The sequence below is a fragment of the Acartia tonsa genome, chromosome 2 (assembly GCF_053477335.1).
Source record: "Acartia tonsa isolate MP-2025a chromosome 2, ASM5347733v1, whole genome shotgun sequence".
Taxonomy (NCBI): domain Eukaryota; kingdom Metazoa; phylum Arthropoda; class Copepoda; order Calanoida; family Acartiidae; genus Acartia; species Acartia tonsa.
Window position 1 is genome coordinate 35,613,925 of NC_137261.1, and position 25,883 is coordinate 35,639,807.

The 25,883-nt window shown below is 33.1% G+C and overlaps 1 protein-coding gene across 1 annotated transcript; it reads right to left on the reverse strand.

The window, feature by feature from the left end:
- Nucleotides 1-1,153: 1,153 nt before the first annotated feature.
- LOC145312523 (photoreceptor-specific nuclear receptor-like) lies at nucleotides 1,154-24,596 on the reverse strand. Its single transcript, XM_080151778.1, has 14 exons — nucleotides 24,500-24,596; nucleotides 23,947-23,953; nucleotides 22,529-22,562; nucleotides 16,266-16,387; nucleotides 14,938-15,041; nucleotides 14,282-14,396; nucleotides 11,365-11,723; nucleotides 10,263-10,328; nucleotides 9,547-9,698; nucleotides 8,675-8,838; nucleotides 8,303-8,370; nucleotides 7,701-7,784; nucleotides 7,226-7,284; nucleotides 1,154-3,337 (listed from the first exon to the last, which is right to left on the reverse strand). Exons 1-14 carry the CDS (start codon nucleotides 24,594-24,596, stop codon nucleotides 3,197-3,199), a joined length of 1,572 nt encoding a protein of 523 aa, XP_080007904.1. The 3' UTR covers nucleotides 1,154-3,196.
- Between the last annotated feature and the right edge of the window lie 1,287 nt (nucleotides 24,597-25,883).

Consider the following 25,883-nt stretch of genomic DNA (forward strand, 5'->3'; position numbering starts at 1 on the left):
TTCTTTGCGCTGGTACCCAAAGTCTTTGAAATTTGCCAAAATAATAAAATTTGCATGTGTTCTGGTACCCAAAGTCCAAGACTGTCAGAAATATTAATTTTATATCCATTGTCCCCTCCCTTCCTCCCTGTGAATATTGTCATACTTGTTGATGATTATAGACACTAAAATAAATATTAGCAGCATTGTTGGAACATAATTCCAATATAGTGACAATTCGTATAAAACAAATCTAATTTTATCCATCCATTTCACTTTACATACTTACACACACATAACTCAGGGAGGAAGGGAGGGCACATTTGACTGTTAATTATACTGCTACCCAAAGTTTTCTTTATACGATTTCTTATTAGCTATATGCATACTTTGGGGATGTTTATTAATTCCTAATTTTGTTATAAGGGTCCTCAGTGTTCAAACTTCTCTAATAATTTAGGTATATTTTTTTCGTAATTGGGTGGGATTGTACGTCAATTTATCGTCAATTGTTTTATTCCTTAAGATTCTTGCACAAAAGTAGATTGCCATTGGAAACTAAATAACCCATTTTGTCCAAAAAAGATATGTATAAAATGCTAAATAAACCATTTAAAACTTATTATTCATCCTTATTTCCCTTATTCAGGTCAGGATTTTTAAATCGTATGACAATAAACGATAAATTAATAGACAATACTATCCCTCCTATAGATTAAAATTATTGATTGAAAAGTATTGCAACTTCCAGTATGAACCAATCAACATTTAATAAAGGCACTGAAATCTAACAAACCAATAAATGAGGAAACTTGTTTAAAACCCCTTGGATATCAGTGTTATTTACGGTTCAATGTCCCCTCCTTCCCTGATATAAGCTAACCATTGCATTGGTATATAGATATTCTTATTCAGCAGCAAGGCTTGCCTTCATTTAAAAGCTAACCATTCGTTAGTAGTTTTGATCGTTTAATTATTCATGAGATAAATTTAAAGTTAAGTTGAATTTAGCATGCCCTAACGAGAAGGTATTACTCATATGCATACAAATGGATGTACGCATATATCCTAACTACCTAGAAATGCAGGCCAAATATAATAACAATATGTAAAGACAAATTTTATTAAAAATCAATATAATTTTTATAACTTAAAATTGGTTAAAGATAGAAATCACAATTATGTACAAAGAGAGGGGTATGTTTCTGGTAAAATCCGTATAGGTTAGGGTAAAGCAGGGCGAACTCGGTGTTTTTTTCGGTTTTTTGAACCTGCAAATCGTAAAAATTATTTTTTTAAAATGGGACCAAGACCAGTAGAAAGATCTCGGAAAAGTCGATCAGGTCCTAAAAGGACGTAAACCTAGGACTTTGGGAAGTTTGTCAAAATTGATCTCTAAAAAGGCACCGACTTCGCCCCGCCTTGAGGCGAAGTCGGTAGGGCATTTTCAAGCTTCGAAAAATCGATGACGTATTGATTTTATTACAGCATGCCCAAAAGGTAAAAGTTGCTAAATGTAATAAAGAGTATGCACAAAAAATTTTATTAAGATAGGTAAATTTTTTCTACAAAAAAAAAATAATTTTTCCGAAGTACGCGAAATTTGACTTTTTTTTTCAAAAATTTTTTTGATAAAAAACATAAAAATACTACTAGAAAAAATAACTTTTTATGACTTTAAAGGCCTGATCCTTAAAATTCAGGCAATTTTGAATAGATTTGGCCAAAAAAAATTAGTTCTATTAGCAAAATTTCCTAAAAAAAAAGATAAAAGTTTGGCAAAATCTGTGGTCGATTTTCCAGCTTCAAAAAACCTATGACATATTGATTTAATTACAGCATGCCCTAAAGGTTAAAGTTGCTAAATGTAATAAAGAGCATTCACAAAAAAATTATGAAGATCGGACAATTTTTTCTACAAAAAAAAATAAATTTTTTTTAAGTACGAGAAATTTGACTTTTTTTCTCGAAAATTTCACTTTTTAATATAAAATTGAAAAAGTGAAAAAACCGAATTCGCCCCGCTTCACTTTTAGTCGATTTAAGAAAAAACTATACAAGCTTTTTTAAAGTTTTAAACGGAAATGGATAGCCTATTAGATTCTTAATAAGTCCCCTGAAGACGTCTAAGCTCTAGCTCTTACCAGTTTTTGTCCAACTTACCGTTTTTCCGACCGAAGCAAAAAAATCGAAAAATTTTTTTTTGTCGTCCGACTTTAAGACCCAATAAGTACCCTAAAAATTCATCTCACAAAAATTTCATTTTATACTTTTTTGTAGGCAATTTAATAAGGAACAAATTTGATTTTATGTTTTTTTCTGTCAGTCGATTAGAACATGGAGAAAAATGTCATTTAATGAAGGTGGTCAAAAAAATACCGACTTCACCTCAAAACCGAGGTGTTATAAGTTAAAAACAAGAGTAGAACGATAAAAATTTATGTTAACTTAAAAAAAAATTGTTTATAGTTTTTTTTTCATTAAGAAATACACATATTTAGTGAATATTATCGTTCTAGTACTATTTTTAAGCCTTAAAACACACACATTTACGGATTCTACCAGAAATCTACCCCTCTCTTCTATAAATTTAATAATAACAAAATAAAACAATTTATGAGAGAAATAAAAGTTTGAAAATTCGTTTTTATTATTAGGTTTTTATTATCGTAGTATTCACCGGAGAACTAAAGAATTATATCACAAATAAGAGAAATAATACCGAATACAATTAGAATCAAGCAGAATATTTTTCAAAACGGAAAAAATAAATAAAATAATTGGATCATGGAAAGAAAAAGAAGTAGTGGGTTTCGTCGTAATATCACAGTAGCTGTTAATCGGTCAATTTAGGATAGGTTAGATAAATGTTATTATTGCCCCGCAGGGTTATAAGATTGGCTCAGAATGGTTAAGAGCCTCCGCAGGGGCTAGAAATGGGAGAAAAGTTACTGTGAAAATACGACTTAATACCGCTACTTCGTTTTCTTTCCATGATCCAAATATTTGTATATATTCCCTTCCTAATTATAGATTAAGCCGTGTAGATTTTTGTGTCGACGCGGTATTATTTTAAAAGATTAGCAAGCTGAATACGTATACTTTGATAGTCCGATTGTTTGCTTTGTAGAGCTGTACTTTAATGGATGTTTCATTCTTGTGTTTTAGACATTATACAGGACAACACTAATTGAAACAGTATACAAATTTGACAAGATTAATTTTTAAACATGTCTCCCAGAAGTTTTTCCATGGGTGTATTTCCAATTGTCTTTTCAAAATAAATTTTCTGTATATGTTCTGAAGAAATGCGTTGGATGCTTGACAAGGCCAGTAATAATCTGGGCATTCTGGTTCCCTACAAATTTTGAAAATAAATTAAATACATTTATCTTATTTAATTACTAGTAGTTACGCTCCTGTATGCATCTACGGTTCCTTTTTGAATAGAAGGTTCACCCACAATATTACATTTTGTATATTTTATTTTCGGAGTTAGGGTTTTTTTTCTAGGGGGGATAGTCTTTGGAAGGTAAAGTTAACCTTCCCTTAAAGTAGATAATAAAACTTCTTAAGACCTATAAAAAGCTTCACTGCAAAAAAGAGTCATATTTTTTATTTCATAAAAAAAGGATTATAAACAAACATTTTATATTAACTTAGGAAAAGACTTAAAATTCGCTCATGAAAAAGAAGGATAAACAGTAATTCAGCAAAATATGTAAAGAAAATCATATTCATGGCCATTTTCTAAACTTAGTTAGACATATTGACATAATCTAGATAAAAGGTAGCAATAGAGATAATGATGTTTGGCTGGGAAACCGCTAACGGACCAGTCAGGCGGATGATTCTGAATTCCCGCAGACCAGCAAAAATTTGCACCTGGAATGTTCGGACAATGTTTCAGTCAGGCCAGACAGAAAACATTTGCCGAGAAATGCAAAAAGCCAAGGTTGACATCTTGGCTATCACCGAATCAAGGTGGACAAACAATGGAGAGTTTAAACATCATTCTGGCTTGAAAATACTATACTCAGGTCATATGAATGAGGATCTAGGCCATAATCAAGGGGTGGCTCTTATGCTGACCAAGCAAGCAGAGCAGGCCATGATCAGTTGGCAACCCCATGGCCCTAGAATTATGGAGGCTTATTTCAAATCCTCAGTTAAAAACATCAAACTGAGAATTATAGTAGCATATGCTCCTACAGAACAAGCAAATACAGAGGTCAAAAACGAATTTTATGACCAGCTTGACTCTGTATTTAAAAATGGTCATAAAGAAAAGGATCTGACCATGCTCCTAGGAGATTTCAATGCTCAAGTGGGGAGTAATAATGAGAATTTAGAAGAAGTTATGGGCAGATATGGCCTAGGCTTAAGTAATGGCAAGGAAAATGACAATGGTGATAGACTTGTAAGTTTTTGTACTGAAAACAAACTTGTCATTGGTGGAACCATCTTTAAACACAAAAAGATTCATACTGCCACCTGGAGATCACCAGATCAAAGAACCTTTAACCAGATAGACCACATATGTATATCTAGACGCTTTAAAGGTTCTCTCCTTGATGTCAGGGTTGAAAGAGGACCTGATGTTAACTCAGACCATTATCTTCTATCTTCGAAAGTTCGGCTTAGATTTAAAAAGCAGGACACAAAGCCTAACCCCAGGAAGAAATATAATTTAACAACCCTCCAAAACTCTGAAAAGTTGCAAGAGTTTAAGCTCACTCTAAAGAATAGATTTGAGTTGCTGACTCTTCAAGAGGAAGATGGAGTGGAAGATATTTGGCAAGGTATCAAAAAAGTTTATAATGATACCAGCCAAGAAAAATTAGGTTTCAAAAAGGCTAACCAAAAGCCGTGGATCACTCAAAGATCCATTGATCTCATGGATCAAAGAAGAGAGGTAAGACAAAAGACACTCTCTAAAAACTCTCCAGAAGATAAAGACCTGTATAAGAGGCTCAGCAGGGAAATCCAAAAAAGTGTCAGAATTGACAAAAAAGAACACTTGGAAAACCTTGCCTTGCAAGCAGAAAATGCTGCTAATCAAAATAGAATGAAAGATGTCTATGAGATTACTAAGAGCATTGCAGGCAAAGTACACAAATCAGGATCACACATCAGGGACAAGGATGGTTCACTCCTTAAAACTGATGAGGATATTCTAAATAGATGGGCAGAACATTTCACTGAACTGCTGAATCTTCCAGTTCCAGAGGAAGAAACTGAGATTCCACCCTCAGATGCACTTGACATTGACTGTCGAGCGCCAAATCTATTGGAAATCAAAGAGGCCATTAAAAGTTTGAAAAATAACAAGGCCGCAGGACCTGATAACATCCCAGCGGAGGTCATGAAAGCAGACCTAGACACATCTGCTGAGGCATTCCTACCTTTGATCACAAAGATATGGAATGATGAGTTATGCCCAGAGGACTGGAAAAATGGACATATCTCAATACTGGCCAAAAAAGGAGACTTGACCCAATGTGGAAACTACAGAGGGATAATGCTTCTCTCAGTACCTGGCCGTATCCTTAGTAAGATTCTTCTTAATAGAATAAAGAAGAAGGTTAATGAAAAGCTAAGACCTAATCAGGCTGGATTTAGACCAAACCGTTCCACTATTGATCAGATAACCTCTCTAAGAATCATCATAGAGCAATCCAAGGAATGGAACTCTGAGCTTTTTGTAAACTTTATTGACTACAAAAAAGCATTTGACTCTTTAGACAGGAAATCACTCTGGAAAATCTGCCGACACTATGGCATTCCAGAAAAGATAATCAATATCATTAAAGCTATCTATCATAAAGGAGGTGGAAATGTTATGTATAAAGGTAAACTATCAACCTTTTTTGAGATTGTAACAGGTGTCAGACAAGGATGCCTTCTCTCTCCCTTCCTTTTCCTCCTTGCCATTGACTGGATCATGAAGAACTGTGAAAGCAATGATGGCATTCGCTGGCAGTTATTTGGCAATCCCAAATATTTGGGAGATCTGGACTTTGCTGATGATATTGCTTTGTTGACAAGCAATAGAAGTCAAATGCAAAGAAGGACTAACATGATAGCTGAAACTTCCAAGAAAGTTGGACTTGAAATAAATGTTCCAAAAACTAAAATACTCAGATTAAATGCAAACTCCCAAGAACCAATAACTATTGGAAACCAAATTCTTGAGGATGTTAACTGCTTTGAGTATCTTGGAAGTAAAATTGATGAAGCTGGAGGCACTTTGACAGATGTTAAAGCTAGGATTAACAAATCTAGAACAGCCTTTGCCAGCTTGAACAAAATTTGGAATTCCAACAACATCTCCATAAAGACCAAGTTAAGACTTTTCAAGTCAAATGTTCTGTCTGTTTTGCTGTATGGGGCCGAAACTTGGTTCCTAAACACAGCAGTGGTCTCCAAGCTTCAGACATATGTCAACAAATGTCTTAGGAGAATCCACAAGATCTTTTGGCCAAACAAGATCACAAATGCTGAGCTTTTAGAGCGCAGTGATATGTCAGACATCAAACTGACAATAAAACAGAGAAAATGGAGATGGTTGGGGCACACTCTAAGGAAAGGGCATGATGATTTAACCTATCAAGCCTTGACTTGGGACCCCTTCACAGGAAAAAGGAAACCAGGTAGACCAAAAACAACCTGGAGGAGGGAATTCCTTGAAGAACTGAGTAAAAAGAATTTTTCATCTTTCAGTGAAGCCTCTACTGAGGCCCAATTCAAAGATAAATGGAGAACCATTGTGCGTGGCCTATGCTCTGGAAAGAAGAGATAATTGGCGATGATGAATAGAGATAATAAAGACATACTCTTTAAATCAGCAAATAGGAGAACAGTGGAGGTACATTCCATACACGTCGTTGGTTGAAATTGTGTAAAGATTTTGCATGGTAAGAAAGGTTATATTTTTTTATATTTCGTGCGCATAATTAGTCAGCTATAGATAGTTGCATTTCTTAAGGTAAAGCTTTTTTTGAGTAAATTATATCGAGTAAAATTTTTTCCTAGAACGCGTGAAGCACATGACAAACCCTATAATAAGTTAGCTATGAATAATTACATTCCTTATGATAAATAAGATAAATAAAATTGTTGCTTGTATACCTAGAATGCAGAAAATAAAAAGGTGTTTGGCTGCTATGGAATACCTTTTTAAGTTTAACGAATATTGGGGGCCAGATGGACCATCTACCCAGATGATTACCGTAATTATGCATACCTGTCTGTGTACTGCCTGTAAATTGTGAAGTGGGCTACCAGTTAAACTTGCAATACCACCTTAAATTGGATTGAAATATAATCATACATGTATACATACAAAAACAAAATGATTCCTTCTGCAGATTAGAATTATTGATTAAAACGTTTAAAAGCTGCTAGTTTGAACTAACCAATCAAGAGTTAATAAAAGTGCAAAAAATTATATGCCAACTAAAGAGAGAACGTGTTGCTAAAACTTTAAGATAATATAAGTTCAATAACCCTCCCTACTGGATGAAATTACAAATAAGTCATTATTATTGTACTTTAGACTTAACAAAAGTGTTTGATTGCTTTAAATTTTGAAGAATGAAATATTTGTTTCCAAATACTTTTTTTGATATAAAAAATAATTCTGACTGCATCTTCCAATGCTTAACAAGAATCATTTATAATGTCTGATAATAAGATGAATATAAAATATTACTTACTACCTGATCCTATATGATGTTGCAACATTTTTATACTTTGATCTTGGAGATTTTCTACTTCTAATACTTCAGTTAAGCTCATTATATCTATATCAATAAAAGATGGTGATTTTTTCGCAATATTTAGTAAAGGTGTGTGTTTTAAAACTTTAAAATAGGAGTATATTTTCTCCTGACACTTTAGAGTTCTTTTAAAGTCTTAAAACGAGCACCATTACGGAATATTGCGAAAAAATCACCCCCTTAGTATAACATTTTTTATTTGGGCAGCATAGCTACTCTGTAAATAGGGTTTTGCAGCTGGTTTCTAATATAATTATCAATTAAATTATACTCGATAAGAACTACGAAGTTTTTTTAGTGCTTTTTAAATTACAATCAAAATTATTATCCTCCTGTTTGGTAATGTCTAAATCATTATTCTGTCGTTTGTACACTTGTTTTTTTTATGCACACATTTATTAACCTCTCTTAACCATTTTGGAGACCCATATTCCCACAAGGTACCATCCTTAACCTAACCTAACCTAAAATAATCATCAAAAATACGTGTTTCGTTCGTGGTTCATAAGTGATTGGTGGGAAATCACCTTTTAATTGTTTACCTGGTTTGAAAAGAATGATAGCTTTGAGACAAGCAAATTCTGCAGGATCCACATTTAACTGCTTATATCTGACGAAAAAAAATAGAATAAATTATATACAATTTGTTTAATTAAGTTTCTTAAAATAAGTAGTACCTGTGCCCCCACCATCTAGGGGCTCTGTATTCAAAGAGGAGGGGGAGAAAACAAATAAAAAAAAACATTAAAAAGGGTCTAAAAATTAGATATTTTAAAACCCTCCAAGGACCTATGTAAAGCATCCCTATAAATAGCTTACCCTGCGTGGCTCTTCTAACTTTTACTAAACCTAACCTAGCATAGAACAAAATAAAAATGTATATTTTTCTACTTCAAGTAAAACGTTAAACCTACCTGTTGAGAATACAAGTAAGAGACTGTAATGTGGAGGTGAGCTGAGTAGGAAGACTTGACAATTCTTCTGTAGAGAATATAGAGGGAGATGAGGGCAGGGGCAAGCACCATTGGATGGAACATAATAGGAATAGGTCACACCAACTATCTTCAAGTAACAAAATCTGCAATAGAAAATGGTGTACAGTAGCAGAATATCTAAAAACATAGATAGAAGAGGAGGGTAGGGACGCAGGCACCAGTGAATAGAACATAATAGGAATAGAACGGACTATCCTTTAGCAAAAAAATTTTGAATTGACTTTGAAATATGTTGTTTGAATCTTTTATTGTTGAAAAATTCTTAAAATTATCCTTTTTTATTTTAAAGGCATAACCCTTGGGGTCTTATAGACTAGAACAAAAGAATATAAATTGATGACCCAAAATAAAATTCCTTCCGCTGCGGATTTAATAGAAGTCCCCAATGATTTGTAGATAACGTAATAAAAACATTTTTATTTATACTTTTTATTTTTGAAATATGTATACATGTTTTTATACTTTTCAGTGGCAAAGCTTCAATATAATTCCTTTTGTCCATCAGTCCGCAACGTTAAGGGGAAATATGATTTTCTTGGCTACTATTGAAGATTCCTATTCTCGTCTATACATTGTTTTGTCTGTCTGTCTGTTGGTCATGTTTCAAAAGATCTAAACTTGTTTTTTTTAAAGGTTTCGTCATTTTCTTAGAGTTTTTGCATATTATCTATCATTTTTATTCGTTAAGACAACTAAACTTCTGCTCTACTCACTTTGTCTATTCCATAATTAGTTTGTGCTTCGCTACTTGTGGATATTGTCATGCTTACATTAAAATTATTTATCCAAACCTGATCTTCTTGTGGCAGGGAAGCAAAAGAAGTTAAATTCTTAGTCCACCTGACCGCCATGAAAAGCAATCGGGCCGCAGTTTCATACACTGTCTCCCGGGAGAATAAGCCGCCATCAGTTACACGAGGATTGGAACTTAGCTCCTCTGTACCTGTAATTAAAAGTTTTTTTCTTAAAATAATTGTATTTTGTAGAGTGAAAAAAAAAACATTCTTTGTTTTGTAAATGTAAGATTAATTGACATTCTAAAATTAGGAATTACACATTATTTAACTCGAAAACAAATTTTTGAAAACCTTTCTAGGAAAGCTTTATAAAAACTTCTTTAAAAAGTATTCCTAAGTTGATTTTTTTCTCTCACCATCTTGCTCTACCTTTGAATATAGAGCCCCTAAATACTAGGGGCGTATCTGTTTGTCATCTGTATATTGTATTATATAGAATACTAAAACTGGCGGTGGCATAGACGAACAATACCCCTTCTCCCCTCTCCAACATTTTCAAATAAATTTAACATGACAGGGGATAGTTTTTTCGTGTGATAGTGTTTTACCTTAGGTTAGGTTATATTGGGTAAAGAGTAGAACCCCCCACAGTGGTTATGTATATGAAAAAACTACCCCTCATTTATTTTTAGAAATATATTTATTAATGGGTGGGGTGTATTATTTGCTCTCCACGCACTATGGGGTAAAACTCGAAGAAAGTTACTAACCTTGATTGTTATCCAAAGAGTTTGAGTCTCCTGTAGGGGATGGACTTTGGGAATCATCCAGATCTTCTGGAATTCAAGGAATACATTTATCTTTCAAAACGATAACGTATTTTTTTTAATGCAATAATTCATATGTTTTTGTTTAAAACATAGCAAAATTATTTATCGCAATTTTGTAATAATACGGGAATAGATTTTCGAAATAATTTTGTGATCACAGGGCAAAATATTAATATTTCTAATTCTTTGTCCACGAAGGGAAGCGATAAAATTTCAAGTTTTACCATGTGATCGCAAATTGTTAGAATATTTGGAATATCCATTGATCCAGTAGGATCAATATTTCCAAAATACGATAAATAAATACGAGTGAGAGAGAGAGAGAGAGAGAGAGAGAGAGAGAGAGAGAGGGACCATTGTTATCTAGATTACAACCAGATATTAAAATTAGCCTTTTGTAAATTAAAATTATTGGTTAAAAAAATTCTAACTTCTAGTTTTAGTCAACCAGTAAAGGTTTAGTAAAAGTACCCAAAGTCATTATATAAACACGCTTTCTTTCTCAATCGTTGGCTTAAACACCTTTATCAAATTTGATTTGTTTGTTCAGTGTCAAAACTTTTGAACCAATGATTTCCGGTTAAAACTATGATAATAGGCTAAAGTAGAATTTTCTTTTCGATTATCTTGTAAATAGGAAAAATTTACTGACAAGGTTAAAAGATTAATAATCAGCATGTTTATTATTTTTTGTATGTACAAGCAAATAAGATTAATCATCAATATTATGTAAATTACAGTAATAAATATTAACAAGTAATCCAAAATAGAATTTAAATTCTTTTAAAACTTTAGAGAAATGTTAAATCAATAATACTGTTAATTACAATACTTAATCTTAATAAGAGAAAAAAGATCATAAAACTGAACTTGTTTTGTATTGAATTTACTTGAATTTAATAAAACGCAAAACTCACCTGTATTTGAGATAAATGTCATTTTAAGTCAAAACTTTTAAAACAAAACTTGAATTTAGTTTAGAATTTAAACGCTTGATGATTATTGAAAGTTGTATCATTTTAAAATTCAAGCCAAGACATACCTTTACACACTACTCCATTCAAACCATTTTCAGCGCCGCCACCAGCCTCATTCTCATTGTTTTCCTCATCACAGGCAGTAGCCGCCATCTTGAGAGGATGTCCCGTACCGCCATCCTCACTGCCCTCCCTGGCTGCCAGTGCCGGTCCGGCTCCCTGAAGCGCTGCCGCCAAACACGAGTCCTCAACTGGCGGCAATTTCAACTGGGGAGGGGATTCTAGGGGAGGTGGTGGGAGAGTTGGACGGTGGGCGTGGGGATGGTGGTGGTGGGAGTGGTGCGGGTGGAAGGGAAGGTTGAAATGGTTGAAAAGGGGGGAAGGGCCTCCGCCCCCTCTAAATCCAAACAAAGGAACTGTGGACCTAAATCAAATAATTAAGATTAAAAACTTTGACGACAAAAACTATTTTACTCAAATTTAAGTGTTAAAAATAAAATTAAAAATTCTGGGATAAAAATAACTTTCTGTTTCTTAAAATATGACAAACATAACTAAATACGGCCTTTTTTTCAGGTAAGTTTCTTAAACCCAACCCCTTCTTGAAAGAAATTGGAAAATTTGAAGAATTTTCACCTTATTTCATTTTATTTATATTAGATTTAAGTTGGTTTAATTAATAAAATAACTTGAAATCATTATATTTAGGACCCATATTAAGTATACCTAAAATGGAGAACAAAATCGGTTCAGAAATGTTCAAGTTATTAATAGACAAATAAAAAAAAAATCCTACCGCTATAAATAATACAAAATAAACTTTACTTAATACATAAAGGCAAGGGACACAGCCGCTAGTAAAGATAAATGCACCTTCCATCTTATGAATTTATTAAATTGAAAGATATAACCTAAATTCTCGAGGGAGGTATATACAGAGAAAACAAATAATAAAGCACCCCCCCCCCCTCCCCCCCCCCCCCACCACGACCTCCCAACCAAATCCAAACTTTTCTACAAATAAATCCTTTGAAAGTTGTGCATATCACACTTTATTCTGTGTTCAGTTTAAACTAACATCGTTTATTTAAAGTTATTGGGGGTGGGTATAAGGACAGTCATGCAGGGATCTTAAGGGATAAGACAATGGAAGATAAGTTTATACAAATCCCCTATGATGATTACCCGTTCAATTTATGATTCTCCTATAAACATAAAATTATAATAATTTTTACTAACCTACTCGAACTATTGGTTAAGATACGAACCGGGCCTAATTTAGCTTAGCTGCGTTGTTAGAAACTAACTAACTCGAACTATTGGTTAAGATACGGTCAGGGCCTAATTTAGCGTAGCTGCGTTGTTAGAATCTAACTAACTCGAACTATTGGTTCAGATACGAACCAGGCCTAATTTAGCGTAGCTGCGTTGTTAGAATCTAACTAACTTGAACTATTGGTTAAGATACGAACCAGGCCTAATTTAGCGTAGCTGCTTTGTTAGAATCTAACTAACTCGAACTATTGGTTCAGATACGAACCAGGCCTAATTTAGCGTAGCTGCGTTGTTAGAATCTAACTAACTTGAACTATTGGTTAAGATACGAACCAGGCCTAATTTAGCGTAGCTGCTTTGTTAGAATCTAACTAACTCGAACTATTGGCTAAGATACGGACATGGCCTAATTTAGAGTAGCTATATTATGGAAAAACGGACAGATTAAATGCAACGCTGAAATTGAATTTGAAAATGTAAAACAGGGATTTATGGGTGAAATATTAAAGCTAAAGTTTACTCGGAAATAAAATTGATACAAGAAAGACAACATCTATAGCAGCAAAGTCAAATCTTTATATAAATATTGTAAAAATTGTGTCTGTCTCTCTGTTTGTACTAAAGGATCTCGCTAATCGCTGAACCAATATGGTTCTTCTTAATAGTGTAGCTTCTCATAGCTCCTGGGAAGGCTTATAACTAGTTCAGGGGAGGATAATTTTACCCTTCAAAAAGTTATCCCCCGAAAAAATATCCAATCCTTACCATCCAAAAAGAAACGCCCCTGTAAAGAGACCCCTATTAAATATAATTTTTACAATTATATCTTTCAAGTTAAAGAGAAGAAAAAGCTTTTTTCAAAATCTTTTAACCGTCAAAGAATTTATGGAAAAGTCTTATTTTATATTATGAATTGCAACTTTTGAGATAGAAAGACATCTTACTACTGTTTTTATTATTTTGAGCTATTATTCAATTATCGTATACAGATGGACGAATCTTTAACTTGAAAAGCTTTGCTTTAAAACTGTACAGGGAAATACAAATGGGGAGGGTAAAATGAGATTGCTGTAATGATTTTAAGGATTTAAGTTAATTGTTAAAACAGATGGCTTTCAAATACTTTTAAATTTTGCCATTAATTACATATGATTTAAAAGTCAGCATTTATATGTGTTATTATTTGTTTTTTTCATAGGGGTGGTCTCTCTTGGGAGGGAGGAGGTATTCTCCCCCCAAAAGTTATATAATTCTAAAAAATTTAAAAAGACAGATACAAATACACAGAAAAACACACATTACTTTTATTTAAGGACTAATCTGAGTTTAGAAAAAATGATTGCAATGTATTATTAACAAAATATCTGTATTTTTAAACCACACTTGCCAAATAAAAGCATTCTTGTGGCCTTCGGGTAATTACAAAATAAATTCTCCCGTCTTGAACAAACATAACCAGTTATAAGTCAATAGATAAAAATTGATGTGCGATCCCAATGATGAAAGGCACAATTTCCCCTTTTGTAGATCGAATCTATTGTTTGAAACATTTGGACATTAAACTTAATGAACCGACAAAATATTGAATAAAAGTACTCAGAGTTTTTAAACCAAAAATAAGAAATCATGTTATAAACTTTTGGTACTAGCGCAGTTAATAGTTTAATGTCCCCTCCCTCCCTAGACAAAACAAAATTTAATATTTACCCAAAAGCTCCGACAGCGACAGTTGCTTCTCTAAGAATACTCTCTGGATCAAGATCTTTTAAAGCTTCTGGTCGGATAGTAGCTGTGTTTCGCGGCTGTCTTTCATTCTGCACGGCTGAAATAATAAGATTATTCAGAGCTTCTTTTTTTGGATAGTAGCTGTGTTACGCGACTGTCTAATAGGATTATTTATAGCTTCTGGTTGGAAAGTAGCTGTGTTACGCGGCTGTCTCTCATTCTGCATTAGTGAAATATCAAGATTATTTATAGCTTCTGGTCGGATAGTAGCTGTGTTTCGCGGCTGTCTTTCATTCTGCACGGCTGAAATATTAAGATTATTTATAGCTTCTGGTCGGATAGTAGCTGTGTTACTCAGCTGTCTCTCATTCTACACAGCTTAGATATTAAGATTATTTATTTGCTATGACTGGATTGTGGCTGTGTTACACAGCTATCTTTCATTTATCACGGATGAAATATTAAGATCTTATTATGATTTTTAACAGGATGTATTATTAAATGCTGATGTATTAAAAAAGAAGGTTAATTTTGCAAATTAATGAATTTATTTATCATGTTATTTATGTTCTTTTAACTTTAGTAAAGTGTTTGATCATATTTTATTTTTTCGCTGGTTTATAAATAGATTTACTTACCATCTTTATTCATGCCCATACTGATACATTTCTTAAGCCTGCAAGCTTGGCACTGGTTTCTATGGGCTTTATCTATTATGCACGCTCCATTTCCTGCTTGACATCTACACCAAAATAGTAAAATTTAGGCGATTTAAAAAAAATTTATTTAATAATCACTTCATATTAATATTATTTTTTGGTTTGGTCAGAAATGGTAAGGGGACAAAAAAATCATCCATGCGAGGGATTATCCATCTCTTTTTTAGGGGTTTTCTTTCCCACTCCTCCTCTTCTTAACACTTGTTTTTATGACGTCACAATTTTTTTTGAGTCACTTTGTCCCCTCACTCAGAAATTACCCTGTGGTTTCTAGGGAGGGAGAGGACATTGGACTGTAATTTTCAGATTTCCGACAACTGTCTTTAGGAGCTATTCTCTTTTTTCAAATTATTCGAAGGATAAAAAAATGATTTTTAATAGCGATGGAACCTAGTCTATTAGCTACATTTAGGGGAAATGTGATTTTTTCTCGGCTGTTATTTAACATAGAAGACTGATTTTTTTGTGTGAAGAAACTACTTATAAATCAGCTTCTACTCCAGGGGCGTCCAAGCTTTTTATTTTGGGGGGGGGGTAAAATTTTTTTAAGGGGGGGGTAATTCGGTTTTGGGGGGGGTAAAATGGCGCGCGAATCGCGCCGCAAATTTTTTTTACCCCCCCAAAAATTTTTACCCCAGGGGTAAAATTTGCTAGGGGGGGGGGGGTAATTACCCCCCCTGAAATCTGTTGGCAGGGGTAAAATTTGTTTACCCCCCCAAAATTTACCCCCGGGGTAAAATTTTTTTGGGGGGTAATTTAAATTTTATCAAAAATTTAGTATTAAAAATGCGCGCGAAGCGCGCAAAAATATTTTTTGTTAAAGATTTTCTATTTTGGGGGGGGCATTTACACCCCAAAAAATGTTTTGGGGGGGGCATTTACACCCCAAAAAATGTTTTGGGGGGGGTAAATACCCCCTCCTAAATGGTTGGGGGTGCCTACGGCACCCCCAGGGTAGGGGTAAATTTTAAATGGGGTGGGTAAAATGAAAAAAATTTTGGGGGTGCCGTAGGCACCCCCAAATTCGTTTGGGGGGGTAATCGCCCCATTACCCCCCCCCCTTGGACGCCTATGTTCTACTCTATAACATACTTGGCCCGTCGGTCTGTCTGTAATGCCCTCGAAGACCTAAAATCTATAAAGTGTTTTCTAATGTTTCTCTTTTAGATTACTTGTATTTTGGTAAAGACTTTGCTGATTAATGTATATCTAATTTGTAAGTCCCTCTAATTATTCTAAATGTTTACCTGTAAATTAGCTTTCTTCTAACAGATCTTTTGAAGAATCCAGAGCATCCGTTACATGCCAAAATGCCGTAGTGCTTTCCAGAACTTGTATCTCCACAAACAACACATACTAATCCATTACCCTGAATAAAAAGAATGATTTAAGCCGTGGCTTTGAAGCCATGTGAAGACGACCTTTATTAGCAGAAGCAATTATGCCAACATTCTAATTCGTAATATTATAGATTTTGATATATCGTAAAATATATGTTATAGCTGTACCTATGGAATAAAAATATATGGTCTGGATGACCATTTATTTTATAAGATGAATAGGAATACAATGTAGGAAACGCAATTGGATAGAAAGTATACACGATTTGGTAGAAAAGGCTCGAATTTTCTCTCTCTTCATTTTATCCAAATGATAAATTAGGTATAAAAAGAATACTTGCATAGTAAAAAGCTTTGCTAAGGATATTATAAAATAAAAAATGTCGTCACTTGTATATTCTTATAATAGATTATTGTGTCTGATAAACCATCTATGATAATAAATCTATTATTCAAAGGGTCAACAATCTACAAAACCATTATTAAAAATACAAAAATATAGGTCAGCAAATATTTGTTAATCCTTTCATTGTTCATTCTTTCTTTTTGACATTGAAAGCAAATATTCATAAATGTTTACACGGCAAAAATTTACATAATTTTTTTTTAAATAAGCAAAAATAATGACCCAAAGAATCATTCAAATATGAGTAGTTATCTTAAATCATGAATCAAATAAGGGTATGGAATTAAAATTTAGTTCATTATATAAATTGCTATAATGAATGGTTGTCAGAAAGATTCCTAAAAAATAATATATTCAATCCATCTATCATTGACTGATATCTGATATATTTAACACCAATAAACCACAAAAAATATATTTAATTTAATTCTGGTTAGGTAAAGAAAAGCAATTAGGGGTAAGCATTAAAAAAGTTTATTTGTAATGAATATTGTAATCAAAATGGCAACAGTGTTGGATATACGTATCTAAATATGAGAATTGAGAATAGCTTACGTAGAAAGGTTGTGTATAATTAATCCAGGTTAATACTACAGTAATATTTATACCAGATGTTCCTCTATAGTTTCTATGCATTGATTATCTTATTTATATTTTATGGTTATAATTTTTTTCTTTTAAATTAAACTTTGTTGTAATTAAACTTTTACTGACGGTTTTTCTTAAAGTGCCTAGTAATGAAACTCCCTATTTAAAAAAATTGAAAATAAGAGGGGGTGGGAAGAGGTAGTTTTTCTTAGGTTTGTTTTTCCTTTGGAATAGGTTAGGTTACATGGGTACATGGTAGCCTCTCAGGGTTAGGGCACCGCAGGTTAGTTTTTAAAAGGAAAAATAGACTCCCTATTTCAGTTAATTTGTAAACTAACAGGGTGAGGTTGCTTGCTATTTTCACTATTATTGTATTCTACCGTTTCTGCAAAAACAATTGCTGATTTTTAATTACGCGCTAAAGAATAAAGTTCAATGGTTATAAATTTTATTATGTTTTAATCTTATTTTAAAAGAAAATAATTATCTATATCTTCTTTCGCTTTGATGTGTGTTATTATCCTTGTTAGTTTTAATGAGTGTTCTATATATGTTATATATTACATAATACAAATCTAAATATACACATATTAAGTTATCAAGTGGTTCACGCATGGTTGCCACTTTACAGTTGGGTGGGTGCACAAATTCATCCTTATCAAACAATAAAATTTTTATTTTCAGCCCCCAATATTATTTGATATAACTCTGAAACAAATCTTGTTCAATGATTTACATTATTATACGGTCTAACGCTCTTTAAACAACCAACCCTATGATTGTACGACCCTTGTCTGGTAGTCTTAACTGTATATGGTAATGAGTTTCGCCTGTTTTTGGCAAATTCATCCCCCCCCTCTCTAACTATTGCCTAACATAGCAGCAGTAGGACCCAGGTACCACGTTTTAGTTATAACTGGTTTCTACAATTAGTAATCATTAAACGCAGGTGATTCCCTTGGATTGTATATTAATAAAACTGTATCATCTGCCCTACTACATTCATGATCCGCAAGGAAAAGTGTTTTTGTTGTTAGTGGAAAATTTCTTCTAAATCCTTCTTATCCCATCTTCCATCACTAGAATACCAAAACTCTCTGCAATATCCCTTTAACTGATAGTGAACCAAAGATAAACTTTTGGGTTAAATTAAGTTTTTTAGGGGTTTCTTTTCCCACTTATCCTAATATCTTTCCTTTTTAGACGTATTTTTATGACGTCACATATAGCACTTTCCGTATCTCCTAAGATTAGAACAGCAAATTTAAACAAATTGAGGGGTGTAGTTTTTGCATGTTCCAGATTGCTAAAAATAGGATAATACCAAACTCCCTTTTAATTTCTTTTTCCTTCCCCCCACCCCTCTGCTTTGGTATAATAACCCCTTCCCTTTCTCTGGGAGTAGACTATGACAAATTTTGCTACTATATCACGTCTTCAGGGAAAAAGTATTTGATTTTTAAAAGTTAGGAACGAAAAATATTGTCTTGTTTACAACTTTTTATAGCCATATAAAATAAAAACTGAAATAATTGATAATATAAGATTTTTCTAACGAATAAACCTATTAAGTTCTCCGTTTCAGGGGACCCTTATATAGGTCGTCGGAAGGTTTTTAGCTATTTTTCTTTGAAATGTATGATATCTCTTGAAGATAGAGGCTTAGAAACTATTATACTTTGAAACAAAATAAATTATAATTAAAACAAAAATAAAGTAGCTAAAAATTGACTTAAAAAAACCCCTCAAAATAAATACTAATCCCTTTAATCCTGAGCGTAAATTCCCCCATGGGGGACTTATTAATCAGCAAATAAGGATGTAATCTCCTCACACAAAGTTATTTCAATATTCCTAAACTTATTTTCCATCTTCATTTACCAGTTACGCTCCCCCCCCCCCTTGTTTATTGGTGTTCCTGTAAAACTATGGTGCTAGTAATACTACTACGACCGTTTAGTTCATTAAGTCTTTGAGAAATACAGAGATTTTAAAGAATAAGGCAACCAATTACGATAAACAAAAAATTATGTTGATTTAAATCATAAGTTGAAAGATTTGTACATTATTATCGAGAAATAATAAAGTACCCAAAACTTCTAAGCAAACGAGTGAGTGTTTTATAAAATACTAGCGGATACGATCCCTAGAGGCCTCTAGGGACGCTTCAAGAGGGAGGAATCCGACCCTTCCCCCACTTTCAATTTAGTTTAAAAAAAAAAGACAAATGTATTTTTTTGGGGGGGGTGGGGGGGGGGAGGAGGGGGTAATTTTTGCGATTTATCTTTGGAGGGTAGTCGTATTCTCCCCAAAAATAGTTATAAACCAACCAAGAACCTATACAAAGGTACACTGTAAAGGAGAACCATATAGATTCAGTGGTTAGCGAGATCCTTCACTACAGACAAAAAAGCTGACTACTTTATATGATAAGATTAGGTACAAGTATAATATACAGTACAATGTCAACTCTCTACTTGTAATAATAATGTTTGACGCACTATGCCGACGTAAAAATAGTCTCGTTAGAGTCAATTATTATCATAAGTCATTGTCTAGTATAGTCAACATAAAGTTTCCCGGTTTAACAGGATATATCTGAGGACTTAAAGTGGTCCATTTGTCATAAATATTTGTAGAAATCTTTCCCCCGTTTTTGTTATCATTGTCTCCTCTTACTTTATTAAATACAATAAGTAAATTGAATCAATTAAAAAGATTTTTGGAAGAACGTGTGACTCTTTATGATCTAGACCATTAAATTTTTAATGTTAAAGGAAGGATTATCTAAAATTAGGATCTGCATGTTATTCTTGTTAGCAGCTATGCACCTAGATATTATTTTTCCTTTCAGGGGATGATGACACCCTTTGAACAGAGGAAGTACCCTCCCGCACAATAGTTGTAAATCACCCAGATACATATAAGAAGCTTTACTGTAAGGAGAAGAATAGTGAACTGTAACTTTTTCAGGATAACAGTTGATCCTTTTATAAGATTTATAACCACAAATAACAAACGAACAATTTTACCATACCAATTATAATGTTTTCTCTCTTTTTGGTTTGTTGTAGCTTGATGTCTGTCTCTACGTCTGAAGCTTAAGATCTCGATATCCGCAGATCGGTATTAAAGCTACTGGTCCTGTGGTAGTTTTAAGCTATTTTCTTGAGTGTTGGATCACTAGAGTTTAGGGACGAAGCCGCTAGTTAGGACAAAAATTGTATAAATCTATGCTTATATCAAGTGTAACATTGTTCAAATCATGATATTCAGTTTTAAGTTATTGTTACTGTTTTTTAAAAGCGAAGCTTTTCTATAATTAGGGTCGGTCCGTCCGTCCGTCCGTCCGTACGTCCGTCCGTCCGTCCGTCCGTCCGAGATAGATAGCTTTTATTCGTTAATTTAGGCAGGTTAGAATTGTCCTATTGATTTCAAATTTTGCATGATGATTCCTGTAGTAGTTAGGTACGATTTAGAAAGCGTAGCAACTCTATAATCATTACCAGAATGTCCGTACGTCCATTTTAAACATGTTGATTTTTCTACTTTTTTAACAACAAATTTTTATGTGATCTAGTTATCCGTTTGATCTGATTTTTTGTATATTGATTCATGGGACAACAAAGAACAATAGTATAAGCGAAGCAACTCTATAATCAAGTCCTAAAAATGTAAGTATGTCCAGAAACATTATCCCGTATCAAGCAGTTTTTGAGCAAATTTACTTACAATTTTGCTTCGACTGTTTCGTTTCTTTTATATTCTGATTATTCAGTTCAGACACTATACAAGTGTTAATGTCCGTTTGTCCTACCGTTTCAGTGCTTCGCTTTTATGGATGTTGTCATCCTTGTTTTTTTACAGAAATAAGTGTTTAACATCTTCAATTATTTCAATAATATAAAGAAAATCTTTTTCGTGTGTGTTTAGGCGTAAGTAATATAAATTTACTATGCTAAATAGATAAAAGTGTATTAAAATAAATTTTGAGGGGAGAGGGGGGAGGTGGGGTCACTTGTACAAATGTTATTTTCCCTAATTATTTCTGGTCACTGGTCCCCATTATTGTATCTGTCTGTACAAATTTACAGCTCCAAAGTATATTTATTAAATATAACACCTGTTATACTTAAAGATTTCTTCTCATTTTTTGTTCTTATTCAATCAAATAATAAGCTAAGATAAGACTAAAATCTTTTTTTTTAAAGTTAAAGTAATAGAGATTTTATTAAAAAATCATGTTAGTATTTAAATATAGAGTGGTATACAAATTAGGTTTAAATATACTTTTTTTTTATAGTTTTGATTTGTATTGAGAAAATCCCTTTTATCTTAGAAGTTGGAAAAAGATAAGATTTTGAACCTCGTAAAAGTGTCGAACTATGACGTCAGAAAAAATTAACAATTAAACAATGAGAGACCGCTATATATTTCAGCATTGTTCGATGACAGTGAATACTGGCTTCTCATTGGTTAATTGTTAATTTTTTCTGACGTCATAGTTCGACACTTTTACGAGTTTCTTTGATTTTAATTAAAAAAACTGATATGTAAATATGATAAAAACAAAGCGTTTGATACTTGCATGACGTTAGTTTGTAACGAAATTTAAAAAAGGCTAAAAGTTCTTATTTTTACCATTAAGAAGAAGAATAAATAACACAGTACTATATAAATATAGGGCGGGAGGTGACAATGGATTGTAAATTATACTGGTACCCTAAATTTTAAGAATGCGTTTTCTCATTCTTTTTATTAAATCTTAATCGGTTGTTATCTATTTTTTCTAAAGAAGGTAGAGTTTTGTTTACCATAATTGAGAGCTTATATCAATTCAACGTTTATTATCTCATCCCGAAAGAAGTGCCTATAAAAAAATTACGTCATTCTATACAAATGACCAATGATAGGCCAATACACAGACCGAATTACCATTTGCAGACCTGTATAAATTTTGATTGACCAATAATAGGACAGTACGACGTCATTTCATAGGCACTATATAAGCTTCTTAAAGATTCCTGGGGAAATGAAACATATATGAACATACAAAGAAATTTTTAATATGCAGAAGAATATATATTATTATTAAAAAGTTGAGATTAGGAATCTCCCATTGACCTATTCCTGTACCCAAGAGGGGTTAAAGCAATTATATATATATAAATCCTACCTTAATTCCATTGTTATTGTAACCAAGCTGCAGCCTAATATAGTTTCAGTCATTATTCAACACACATTTTTAATAGATGCTTTTAAGTTAGAATAGTTATTTATCGCATCGTATTATAAACAGCGTTCCGCGGACATAGAAATGTATAATTAGTGTACAAGAGTAAAACCAGTTTTGTTAGCCCTGAGATGCCGAAGGCATGGGCTGTTAAAAACTGGATTTATTATCATAATTGTACATTTTTATATCCTTTGAAAACTGGATATAAAACAATACGATAAGTGATTTTTCAGTTTGGAGAAACTGGTTTTTATCCACTGGGCATTGCTTGGTTTCGTTTACATTTATAAATTTACTGGAAACAATTCTGAATTTATGTAATGAAAATAAATAGGTTTTTAATTTTCATTATCTATAATATCATCTTCGACTCCAGTCATCAGAATATACCATTAAATTTTTTAAGTAAAGCATATATACAACTCGGTAGCGTTGCAACCCAATATATATTATAAAAGTACAAGCTAAATACGCCTAAAATTAAGTCTTTACAATATACCATTGTTTTGAATTTTGAAATGGTAGTTCCTAAAAAGTCTTATTAAATATTTTAAAGCTAGTTTTTAAGACATTTTCATCGAATTATTGTCATATTTTATATCTAATTTTACTTTAAATATATAAAAATGTAACAAATGTTGAAGATAATTTTCCTCGAATGATTATGATGAGTGAAAGGATTTGAAGTTGGTGAGTGTGTGAAGACGCTGACCGGAGCACAGCCATGTCCAGCAAGCAGGTCAGCTGCAGCGCTACCTGCACGTCCGCTCATCTCACTCATGGCCACTGACGTCAACAGGTCATTGGATGATGCTCTATTATAAATACTTAAATTTTAATTGATTATATAATTTAAATCTTTACCATTTAATATAATATGAAAGTCATTTAATATCAAGCAAGTTCCAGTTGCTTTAACTTAAACCTATTTCTTGACCACTGACCCTCCTCATCCTTATGTTAATTTTTGTAAATCTTATTTCTGTCTCTGTGGGTTACTTAATAAAATTTAATGTAAAAGATATCTTTTTTTTAAATCTTCAAAAGGGAAACCGCAAAATTCTGTAGTAGTTATAAAATATTTTAAAATGAGTAAAAATGTTCGCAATTTTACAAGTACAAAGATAAAAACAGATATAGTATATAAATAATAAAACTTAGGACAGTTTAAAAAAAATGAAGTACAGACTTGTTTAAGTAACCAAAAAATTAAGTATCCGTTCCTTGTTGAAGCATTTGAAAGCAGGCCATTGGTTGACCGACTTAAGCTACTAAACATGTCTACAAACACAAAAAACAATTATTTTTCTCTGGTTTAACTATATCTTAACTCATTGACATGGTTATTTTCAGATTACTTTTTTCCTTAAATAGTACAACATAGACAAATGTCTTTATGAGCTTTATTTAATCTTTTTTTTAAAGGATTAAAAGAACAAAAAAATGAAATGTGTTTTTTTCCTGAGACAGTCGGATTAAATTCTTCCATGTAAATATCTGAAACTGCTGACACCAGACTTTGCTGACAATCCACAGCGCTGACAAACAACTTTGCTGACAAAACAATTATATTTAATCCATTACTAAATATAAACCACAATTATGATTCTAATGCTAATCCTGTGTCGGAGCCCTGAGCTGTGGGCAGCCAGAAGTCAAGTGAGAGCTCATACCAAGATATTCTGCTGTATCTATCCTGTGAGTGGGGGGGGGGGTCCCTGCTCTCTGCTGGTTAACTGGATCACATCATCCTCTCACGCAAACGTCAACCAGGGGCCACAAAAAAATTTATATAAAATTTTTAAATTTTTTTACAAAAATTTTGTGTAGAGGATTCTATGACATTTTTTGTAACTTTGATGTGTTTTATTTAAAGTTGTTTATTTTTGAGTTTTTTTAGGCGCCCCTGACGTGGCTGAAGTGGGTGGGTTGTGGTTGTATCTCTGACTCCTAACATCACATCCTCTGATTGGCCTCTCAACTGGTCAACGGCCTCTCCATCAACCATCTCCGCTCTCATTGGCCGATTCAACTAGCCTTCACGGCCTCTGATTGGTTGGGAGTAAGTAGGCCTTGGCGGCAGTGTAGCGGGAGCCCAGCTTGATTCGGCCTCTACCCAGATTTTTAGCCTTTAATGGTGGCAACCTTTGCGGGGAGGGATTCTGATTTTGCGGAGTAAATCTCTGAATCTCTTGTGGGAAGTCAGGAGGCACAGAAAGTGTGACATCAACTCCACTTAAATATAAATTGCGCCATTTAATGTTTTACAAAATACCTCTAGGGATAAATGAAACAACGTAGAGCCAGACATCTGTAGACTGTTTCCAAAGCCAGGGACGTCCAAAGGGGGGGGGGAGGCGAGGGGGGTAAAGAAGTGATTACTCCCCCCTACAAAAAAAAATAAATTTTGCCTATTGCACCCACAAAATTTTTCAATTAATTATAATTCCCCCCCCCCCCCCAAAAAAAAAAAAAACTTGGACGTCCTTGCCCAAGGAATTAAAATTATGACTATTAAAGTCAACCAACCCTTTGAATGAACATTCATTTTCTAGAAGTCATAATATTGCACCTGTTTGAGGACAAAGAATGCCTCAACGCCTTTTTCTGACAACACAATAATCCAAGATATATTAATGCCTTGCTTATTTGAATACAGTAGCGATTCTATTGAACTCTTTACGGAAATAATAGCACATCAGTACGGAATCCCCAAAAGATTTGGGAATGTGGGGGAGGGAAAACAAAAAGGGGGAAGAAATAAGCCTACTGCAAAGAATATATCTGAAAAGGTTTGTACATTTATATTTTTCTATATTTACTGACTTAGTTTTAGCTAAAAAAAAGGTTAAAATGTCCATAAATACGTAGCTCTAAATCAGACCATAGGACAAACAAACATTGACACTTGTAGCGTCATAACATAATAAGCTGATCATCAATTTATAAGTCTATAAATTTTTTTATAATTTGTTGCAAAATTGTGTAAAAACAGGATATGATTTTAGGAATTACTTTTTTTAGGAAATTACTATGAGATGCTACACTTAAATTATTGTACCTTGTTGTCCTAGGAATCATTGTTTCCTACAATCAAATAATTAGGATAATTATACCATGACAAATGTCAAAAGTTTGAAATCGATAGACCAATCATAACATGCCTAACTATTTTTTTATGTGATATAATACAAAAAATAAGAAATAAAATGACTGCATACGGCTGAACTTGTTTCCGGATTTTCTTTTTTTAACAATTACTAAATTTTTTTTAAAAAAAATTTTAGAATTGATA

Bases quoted from the DNA above. Each gene is read 5' to 3' on its own strand.
- LOC145312523 (XM_080151778.1), bottom strand. From the start codon at position 24,596: ATGGTTGATGGAGAGGCCGTTGACCAGTTGAGAGGCCAATCAGAGGAT. The intron at 8,839-9,546 runs GTTTGGATAAAT...TTTCTATTGCAG, and splicing joins CCCTGCCACAAGAAGATCAG to ATTTTGTTACTTGAAGATAG. The intron at 8,371-8,674 runs GTAGGTTTAACG...TTTTTTCGTCAG, and splicing joins CTTACTTGTATTCTCAACAG to ATATAAGCAGTTAAATGTGG.